This window comes from Bombus pascuorum, chromosome 1 (assembly GCF_905332965.1).
Source record: "Bombus pascuorum chromosome 1, iyBomPasc1.1, whole genome shotgun sequence".
Classification (NCBI taxonomy): Eukaryota; Metazoa; Arthropoda; class Insecta; order Hymenoptera; family Apidae; genus Bombus; species Bombus pascuorum.
Genome location: NC_083488.1, coordinates 20621075 through 20630443, shown reverse-complemented (window position 1 = coordinate 20630443; position 9369 = coordinate 20621075). Strand labels below are relative to the sequence as shown.

General features: G+C 25.0%; 3 protein-coding genes across 4 annotated transcripts; 1 reads left to right on the top strand and 2 right to left on the bottom strand.

Moving 5' to 3' along the window:
- Positions 1-208: 208 nt before the first annotated feature.
- On the bottom strand, positions 209-3680 carry LOC132907787 (dolichol kinase). Its single transcript, XM_060961187.1, has 7 exons — positions 3223-3680; positions 2612-2865; positions 2184-2404; positions 1926-2114; positions 1642-1851; positions 1226-1553; positions 209-1014 (listed from the first exon to the last, which is right to left on the bottom strand). Exons 1-7 carry the CDS (start codon positions 3300-3302, stop codon positions 881-883), a joined length of 1416 nt encoding a protein of 471 aa, XP_060817170.1. The 5' UTR covers positions 3303-3680; the 3' UTR covers positions 209-880.
- Positions 3681-3776: 96 nt separating this feature from the next.
- On the bottom strand, positions 3777-7040 carry LOC132907767 (glucose-6-phosphate isomerase). Its single transcript, XM_060961167.1, has 11 exons — positions 6825-7040; positions 6436-6529; positions 6105-6296; positions 5891-5971; positions 5595-5810; positions 5293-5532; positions 4997-5177; positions 4763-4881; positions 4449-4677; positions 4311-4377; positions 3777-4237 (listed from the first exon to the last, which is right to left on the bottom strand). Exons 1-11 carry the CDS (start codon positions 6953-6955, stop codon positions 4114-4116), a joined length of 1674 nt encoding a protein of 557 aa, XP_060817150.1. The 5' UTR covers positions 6956-7040; the 3' UTR covers positions 3777-4113.
- A 626-nt stretch (positions 7041-7666) lies between these two features.
- On the top strand, positions 7667-8737 carry LOC132907901 (enhancer of rudimentary homolog). Of its 2 annotated transcripts, none has more exons than XM_060961367.1 (3): positions 7667-7901; positions 8240-8327; positions 8459-8737. In XM_060961367.1, exons 1-3 carry the CDS (start codon positions 7899-7901, stop codon positions 8677-8679), a joined length of 312 nt encoding a protein of 103 aa, XP_060817350.1. In that variant the 5' UTR covers positions 7667-7898; the 3' UTR covers positions 8680-8737. The 2 variants fall into 2 exon arrangements, with proteins under 2 accessions (XP_060817350.1, XP_060817343.1); XM_060961360.1 differs by lacking the exon at positions 7667-7901 and adding an exon at positions 7953-8121.
- Positions 8738-9369: the final 632 nt, after the last annotated feature.

Below are 9369 nucleotides of genomic sequence, written 5' to 3'. Positions count from 1 at the left end.
TTATGGTAACTACATTATTTACCAGAAAAATTTGACATTAGGAAAGAATGCGATATACTAATATGATACGAATTAATTACACTTTCAGATTACTGCAAGATTAACGCAAAAAAAGTTATTCCACCTTACAATAAACATTTATTTTTTCTTTTTTTGTTTATTCTTTTCTGTAATTACTAAACAATAAAATATCAATAATATACATACATACAACTATAAAAATATTTTATTATCAGATTTTGTTTACAAACTCTTTCGAGTGAAATACAAAAATGCATCGGTAGGAATGAATAAATTACGCGTTACGGAATACCAAATTATGTGAACCGTCATAACAGTACAGGCATTCCACTCATCTTTTTTAAACAAATCAGATGATTAAATGCAATATCAAGCATAAAGTAGCTAGTGTTTCATGTGCTATTTTGTGTGTCAAACAAATTCATATACATATTTAATATAATATTTATATACAAATATGAACAATTTTATATAAATATTATTTAACATAACTTTCAACAGTAATATACACGAGTAAGATTTTTCTGTTATTCACTTGAAATATAAATTACAAAATAAATATTTCCAATAATGCATACATTTTTAAATGATATAGAACCATAGAGCTATATAATAATGAAATAATATATAGTGCAAAAAAAAACTTTTGACTAGTAACTAATTTTAAGTATTACTCATAACAAAACAAGTTAGTGTGAAAAAGGATGTTATATACAAGGAAATATGTACGTATCTTCAAATATAACGACACAAATAAAGAAATGAATTAAGGAAACACTACACCTTTGGTCCACACTACATTGAACAATCAAATATGTTCAAATTTGTTTTAAAACAATTACTGTTACCTATTGTTTGCTTAGACCATTAGACACATGTACATGAACAATGGTAATGCCAGATTGTCAACTTGATTTGTTTGTGCTTCAATAAATGACAACACAATACTCGATAATAAGCTTTGTAAAAATAACCAACCATTATCTACGTAGCCTATTAAAAAACATACATTAATTTTGTGATGTACCAGTATATATTTTTTAAAAATAACAATTTTAATAATTAGTTATTTTAATCAGTATTTTATCAGACTTCCACAAAGATATTATTAAATATATTAAATATATTTAAATTTATGTATATTATAAATATATATAAATTTAATTCATAAAAATTTGAAAGAAAAATTTTAAATAATACATACCCATAAATGCTAAAAGACATATTAATCCAATTTGGCTAAAAATGCAAGCAATTGTTCCTTCAACAGACTTATTCGAATTGGTCCATTTATGAAAACCCCATCTACTACCAACAAAACTAGCAGCAGTATCGCCCACACCAACTGTTAAGATACCACTAAGCAAAACTAATAATGAAAGATTGTTGGTAGGCATCCAAAGTGGAAAAGACAAACCACAGAGCAAATAGAGAGGTGTTAAAGAAATCAAATTATCTTTCTCATCAGCAAACACAGAAAATCCCTGCTGTAATAATTCTCCAAGAGGCGATATTTGTAAGTACCTCATCAACTAAAAAAGTAAGAAATTATCAATAGGAAATTTAAAAATATTGTAAATATAAACTTCAAGAAAACTTAGTTTCTTAAACTTGATATACCTCAAGAAATACAAACAGTCCCATTATTACACCACTAGCTAGATACAACAATATGCGTTCATATATTAAACCAGGTATATACACAAGTACAGCCAATAAGTGAAACATTTTTCGAGTTGAAGATGTTGCTTGGAGATTTAATAATACCTGGTATGTGACAACTATTACACCTAGTACTAAACATAAAGCCCAGTATCCAATTAACATGATCTGCAATATTTGCAACTGTTAAAAATAATTTGATACTTATATAAGAAATACTGCAAAATTATTATTATATGCACCTTATTTGTTTTATTGCAAACAAAGTAAAATGTCCAGATTAGAGGGTTTTGATCCAATAAAATATACATTAATGGTAAGACTACAATCAATAAAAGTGAGATTGTCATTAAATAAAAATTTCTGGCTAAGCGAAACATTGGAAAATAACTAGATATTAAACATACTGATATCACATATAACATTGCAATCTGAAATTATAATTTTCAATTATTGATCATATCAAATTTATTATCTGTAGAAGATTTCCTTTACAATACCTGTAAAATAACTGTTGCAATATCATCATCATGGATTGGTGGTAGATGATATCTTAGTGGCAAGTTTGTTACTACAGACATTAGAAACAAAATACATCCATGCATAACTGCTGTTGCTTCTCCAATTGTGAAACAACAAGGAAATGTAGACATCAATTGAAGAATACCCCATGTTCCTAAACTTCCAATACTTAAGCCCCATGTGACACTCACCAGTAATCCTGTTCTTATTTATCAATAAATAAAATAATTTGCTTTAACTAAAATAATATGATTTTATAAAATAGATAATGAATATTTACATAAAAAAGTTGATTTAAACAAATCATATTATAAGATAAAACTTAATATAATTTAACTTTAATTAATTCATAAAATATTAAAGGTTATTATTAACAATATAAAACAATATTTATAAATTGATATACCTTTATTTACTACAAGAAGGTATAGTAAGGATGTTATTATAGCTGGTAAAAAATATATAGCTTGAAAATCTTTAACTGTCACTTTCTCAGTTGACAATTTCAAATATAAACATATGGAACTAATAACAAGACCAATTCCCGTGAGACCCACAATGAGGCAGATTTCAGAGTAACTAGCACCTTCCTTTAATAGAGTTAAAATTGCACTTAAACCTACTAATGTTCCAAGCCATAGTCCACTGTCAGCTTTTATACTGAAAATATTTCTTAATGTTAATATTTTTATATAGAACTTAGCTGAAGATAAATCATCATAAAAACACTTTTATTATAATAATATACCACTATAGTTATAAATAAGTAGCATAAAATAGATCAAACACACTAGTAATTTATAATACATAATTGAATATTTTAGAGTATTTATATATACATTATTTATACATACAAAATATTTATATATTACAATATATTGAATAAAATTTAATGTTACATAATTTTTAATGATGTAAATACAAAATTTAAACATATTAAATAGTTAACATTCTTAAACAGATTTCTAGGTTAAGTCACGTTGACCTTTACATTTATACACTGAATAATAAACATACCGATGTTTTATGCCATTATCTTTCAAACTTTGCAATATCCTTTCTTCGAAGTGCCTGTATTTGTTTAAAAGAAATGCCATTATTAATAAGGTACTTAAAAAAACGCGTTCTACACCATCAATAACCACACCCCCAATCTTCTAACACGGAAAAAGTATGAAGTGTGAATGGGTAAATGGTGTGATATCGTCTGGAAAGATGAAACACTTTTTCCGCCGTATATGGCGTATTGTATGCATGTATAGTAAAATACGCAGTACAATATATATACATATGTACATGATAAAATATAGTAATAAGCAAATGACGAAATATCTTAAAATATAGATTCGCTTTGTTATAAATTTTAAATCTTTATTTTATAATTTTTTATATTTTTTGCCTTTATGTGTAATATTTTTGTGTTAAATTTTGTCTCACATATTGTTATTAGAACGACATATAGTATACGTTAAGACAAAGTTATAATTAGATATTTATTATTGAATTTAATATCAACATATTTGTTAATAATATAGAAACCAAGGTAATAATAAAAAAAGAAACAGAAAAATATGATTATATTATTTATTAAATACATATTTATAAAAATTATAGAATAATATCATAAAAATAAAACAACAGATTATTATTTCGATAAATAATTTTTTCATCATTTAACAATTTGCGGTGTCATCTTATATCTTTCACTTACAGTAATTTAATAAATGTATTGATATAATTAAAAACTTCTTGATACTACAATTTGTGATAAGAATCAGTAAAAGAACATTAAAAAATTATATTTCTATAACAACTTGCATATACTTTAACAAGAGTTTGATTGTAATAATTGACAATTACTACTTTATTATACCTCAATTATTTATTTTATATCATTTGAGGAACTTTTTACGAGCTATGATTTTTAGCAAATGCGATCAACCCGTTTGTTGATGAATCATGGTTTGTAACTGCTTGAGTACTTTCTAATTCAGGTTCAATTACCTTTGCCAACTGCTTTCCTAATTCAACACTATTAAAATAAAATTATATATTTTTACATATTTCAAAGTTTTCCAGTATTCAATGATGAAGTTATTACTTACCCCCATTGATCAAAGGAATTGATATCCCAAATAATCCCTTGCACGAAGATTTTATGCTCGTACATTGCTTTAAACATAAATTACGATTAAACTAAATGATACATTTAAATGATATATTAATATATGCATTAAATTTACCAATCAAAGCTCCAAGAATAAAAGGCGTTATTTTCTTAAGAAGAATAGTATTGGTTGGTCTATTTCCCTCAAACATCTTATGTGGTAATAATAGATTTATTTGCTCAGGATTCATTCCTGCTTTTTGCAATTCAGTTCGTGCTTCATTCTCATTTTTTCCTTTCATCAAAGCTTCGGTTTGTGCAAAACAATTTGCAAGCAATATTTTATGATGGAGATTTCCTTGAACCTAAATTAAGAATGTCTTATTACCTGCTATTATATTAAAACTTTCTTTTCGAATGATAGTTTCCAATTATTAATTATAATAATACCTTATTATGTGACTGTATTGGAATTAAAAAATCAGCAGGGACAAGTCTAGTACCCTGATGTAGTAACTGGTAAAATGCATGTTGTCCATTAGTACCTGGTTCTCCCCACACAATTGGACCTTAAATATTAATTCTTTTTTCACATTAACTGAATAAAACACTTATAATACTTAATTAGAAAAAATAAAAAACTGTATTTTTTTTCTAGACATATAAAATATATAAAATATTTACCAGTACTGTAATTTACAATTTTCCCTGCACGAGTAACATATTTTCCATTACTTTCCATATCTCCTTGTTGAAAATAAGCAGCAAACCTATGTAAGTACTGATCATATGGTAATAATGCATGTGTTTCAGCTTTGTAAAAATTATGGTACCATATTCCAAGAAGAGCTAATATAATTGGTGCCTATAAAGTAATATTTTATTAAATACACAACAAAATTCGATGATTCAATATTTTTCTCAAAACATTAAAAAGATATAATTATAATATTACAAACAAAGATTAAGAATATACTTGCATTTTTCTCCAATGGAGCACTACAGAAATGTTGATCCATAAAGTGTGCACCGCTCAATAATTTTTCAAAATTTTCAAATCCAATAGACAAACAGATTGATAAACCAATAGCTGACCATAACGAATAACGTCCTCCAACCCAGTCCCAAAATCCAAACATATTTTTTTCATCAATACCAAATTCTTTCACTTTTTGATTATTAGTAGACAATGCAACAAAATGACGTGCAACTGCTGCAGGCTATATAAAAATAAGTATATTTTATATACCACTAAATTTAAGATTGTTATTTCATTACTCACATCTTTTAAAGCATCCAAAAGCCATATTTTAGCAGAAGTGGCATTTGTAATCGTCTCTTGAGTAGTAAATGTTTTCGATGCTATTATAAAAAGAGTTGTTTCTGGATTCAACTTTTTCAAAGTTTCAGCAATATGGGTTCCATCTATGTTACTAACAAAATGAACTCGTGGTCCAACATGAAATGCCTTTAATGCTTCAGTTACCATTAAAGGACCCTATATATATAAATATATAGCTATATGAATAAAAGAGGAACCAATTTATATATCTTATGATCACAATTTATATAACATACCAAATCTGAACCACCAATTCCAATATTAACAACATCTTCAATTGGTTTACCAGTAAAACCTTTCCATTGTTTTGAAAGAATCTATATAATATAAAAAAATAAATATTATATATAAAGTTATTACTTCCAAAAGTTAAAAATAAAATATAAAACTTTCTTATATATATTTTATATATATATATATATATTTATATATAAAATATATAAATTTTACCTCATTAGTAAATTGTTTCATGTGATTTAATACAGCATTCACTTCTGGCATTACATCTTTACTATCAACTAATATTGGTTTGTTAAGTCTATTGCGCAAAGCAATATGTAAAACTGCTCTATTCTCTGTGAAATTAATTTTCTCTCCATTAAACATGGCATCTCTTGCGGCTTCTATTTCACGTGCTCGTGCCTTAAAATTTACAAAATATATTATAATTGCGAATATAATAAATTATTATATAGCATTTAAATATATTTAAATATAAATTTCTTCTTATTATAATTAATGCAATATAAATTTAATACTTGTACAATATTATAATACATACTAATTGCAATAACAGTTGCAATGCTTCTTCAGTAAGCCGATTCTTAGAATAATCAAGTAAAATTGGCCCATCATCAGGAGTAGGAATTTCTAGACTAATTAATAAATTAAATATCGTTAAAATGATCGTTATATAAAATCATATTACAATTATTTTCCACAATATTTTTATGTGAAAGGTATTCCGTTATCGTATATGAAATTGAACGAAAGAAATATTTCAAGAAAAAAATCATAACTATATAAAATAATACGTAAAATAGAAATGCTTTTTTTCATTTTAATCTCATAAACAATTCAGACAAAGATTTTTACAATAATCTCATTTTATTAAAGCAAATAACCTTCAGGTCATCTCAAGGTCATATGTCAAGGATTAATAAAACTCACCTAAAATTTTCGAAGCGTTTAGGATTTTGTTGAAAAAGATCATATATTTTAATTTTTGAACCATTAGTATCAAAATATTGTTGCAACTTAGTCCATGCTGCTTCGATGGTCAATTCTGGTTTCGGTTTCATTTTTTTAATTTAAGAAAACCGCGCTGACAATGCTCTCAACTCGTGCTCTGTGGCTCTATGTCGACGTCGACTACTCACGTATAAAGTTAATTCAAGACGTGCCAACATTTCTTGTATGTTCAAGCTGCTTCTCAACGTAATCTCTCATAAAAACGGTGTGTGAAGAATATCTTTCAAAAAACTATCATACTATAATTGCATTATATATAAATATAAATCTTAATATTTTAATTTTACAAATGCACGCAAATTTTTAACAAATATTCATTAAATACTATTTAATATACAATAAATTTAATATGATTTAAAATGAGTTTGATAATGTTAAAGAAATAAAGGATTTTTATCGCATAGATTTTGATCAAATTTTCTTAATATTTTTAATTAGTATTATATATAAGAATGGAATAAGGAACAATAAAATTTTGCTGAATATATTAAATAATATACATTTCTTTAATATAACAGGTAATTTTGCATTCAATATTCTTAACATAATTTATTTATCGTAATAAAATATATTTAATATATTTAACTACTAAATCATTAAGTTTAATCATATAATCTTGTAGTTTTTCATTCGCTTTTAGGATTTTCACATTTCTTTAAAAACTCGACGTTAATTTCAAAATTTATATTTAAACATAACATGAATGTTAAACATGTGGAACGTAAATTGAACCATGAAATATACAAGGAACGAAGGAACAATACGATATGTTCCCACTGAACTGATGTATGTTCCAAATTCCAAGTTCCAAGTGAATCAAGTGTTATTATCGAAAACTCTAGAGTCGAAATTTTGAGGTTGCTTTCTGAAGGGATTTCGACGATTTATTTTTTTTATTGCGTGGAATTATTGTGGTAAAAGTGATAAAAATTGAGAAAAACTTAAACACCGCTAAAATCATATAACTGAATTTTTCTTAATTTAAGAGCAAAAATGGTAATCGACTTTTGTTTTGACTACTTTAAGTTATGTCAAACTTTTGATATTTATTTAGTTGAAACTTAAATTTCTTTTCACGTTAATAGTTATAAATATACAAATGTTTTAACCAAGTTAAAATTATTACACAGTTTATAGCCAATTTTAGATATCATAATATCTTTATGTTAAAATACATATGTGTACCTATGTCTTTTTACATTGGGGCACGAAGAATGTAAATATTTACTCTTTTGAAATATTATAACCAATAAGTATTTAAAAATGGAAAATTATTTAGTACAGTGTATACATTAAAATAACTAAATTGCAATATTTGTTTTTATCTGTTATAGTCTCATACAATATTGCTTGTACAACCAGGTAATAGACCTGAAACAAGAACATACTCTGATTATGAAAGTGTTAATGAATGTATGGAAGGTAAGGATATTCTATATTGTAGTTAAAACTTAGTAATTTTTTTATTGAATCACAGAATATTTAATCATATATCAAATATATATATATACATGATATAAATAGAGGAAAATAAGCTTGATTTTTTAATACAGGTGTATGCAAGATTTATGAAGAACATTTAAAAAGGCGAAATCCAAATACGCCAACTATAACATACGATATCAGTCAATTGTTTGATTTTGTTGATCAACTTACAGATTTATCATGTCTTGTTTATCAAAAATCCACAAACACATATGCCCCATACAATAAGGATTGGATTAAAGAAAAGATATATGTTTTACTACGTCGAGCTGCAGGTCATGGGAAATAATTAATGAACAAATATACATCTATAATTTTGTGTATAATAAAAATTACTTTTAAGTAAAGATCTATATTAAAATTTGTAATAATAAATATATAACGTGCAGAAAAACTACTATTGTATAATCACATACTCTAGAACAATCTCCTTAATATTATTTTGACGATATGATTTCTTATTTCACATATATGTGTATTTATGTGTATTTATAATAAAATAGTTATGTGGTCTTTTTTTTGAACTTGTATTATTTTTAAATAAATGTGAATATATGTATTAGTTCAATGAAATATATATTTCTCTTAACATTAAAAAAATTCTATTATTTTATTTATAAAATGAATTTATATTATTTTTTAAATAATAATAATTCGTTCGAAAAAATGTACATTAATTCTTACATAAATACATGAAATTATAAATATTCAACATTTATCATTCATTTGACTTTTACAAAATAGAATAATAGAATATATGTATGTAAATAATGTTAAAGTATCATTAATAGAATAAATCAAATTTTTAAAAAATTATATTTATATGTATGTTACACAAAAGATGTATTTAATATTATCTAATTCTATTTAAAAATTTATCTAAGAAAACAATAGTTATTTGCCTTGTATCAATGAGAGTGAATAATGAGATAACACATTGTATATAAAATAACCAATAATTCTTTTGCATAATACATAA

Coding starts and splice junctions, on each gene's coding strand:
- LOC132907787 (XM_060961187.1), bottom strand. CDS start 3,302: ATGGCATTTCTTTTAAACAAATACAGGCACTTCGAAGAAAGGATATTG. Junction 2,866..3,222: donor GATAATGGCATAAAACATCG/GTATGTTTATTA, acceptor AAATATTTTCAG/TATAAAAGCTGACAGTGGAC. Junction 2,115..2,183: donor TTGCAACAGTTATTTTACAG/GTATTGTAAAGG, acceptor TTATAATTTCAG/ATTGCAATGTTATATGTGAT.
- LOC132907767 (XM_060961167.1), bottom strand. CDS start 6,955: ATGAAACCGAAACCAGAATTGACCATCGAAGCAGCATGGACTAAGTTG. Junction 5,972..6,104: donor TGAAACAATTTACTAATGAG/GTAAAATTTATA, acceptor TATATTATATAG/ATTCTTTCAAAACAATGGAA. Junction 5,533..5,594: donor TTTTGGATGCTTTAAAAGAT/GTGAGTAATGAA, acceptor ATTTTTATATAG/CCTGCAGCAGTTGCACGTCA.
- LOC132907901 (XM_060961360.1), top strand. CDS start 8,083: ATGTGTACCTATGTCTTTTTACATTGGGGCACGAAGAAT. Junction 8,122..8,239: donor TACATTGGGGCACGAAGAAT/GTAAATATTTAC, acceptor TATCTGTTATAG/TCTCATACAATATTGCTTGT. Junction 8,328..8,458: donor TGTTAATGAATGTATGGAAG/GTAAGGATATTC, acceptor TTTTTAATACAG/GTGTATGCAAGATTTATGAA.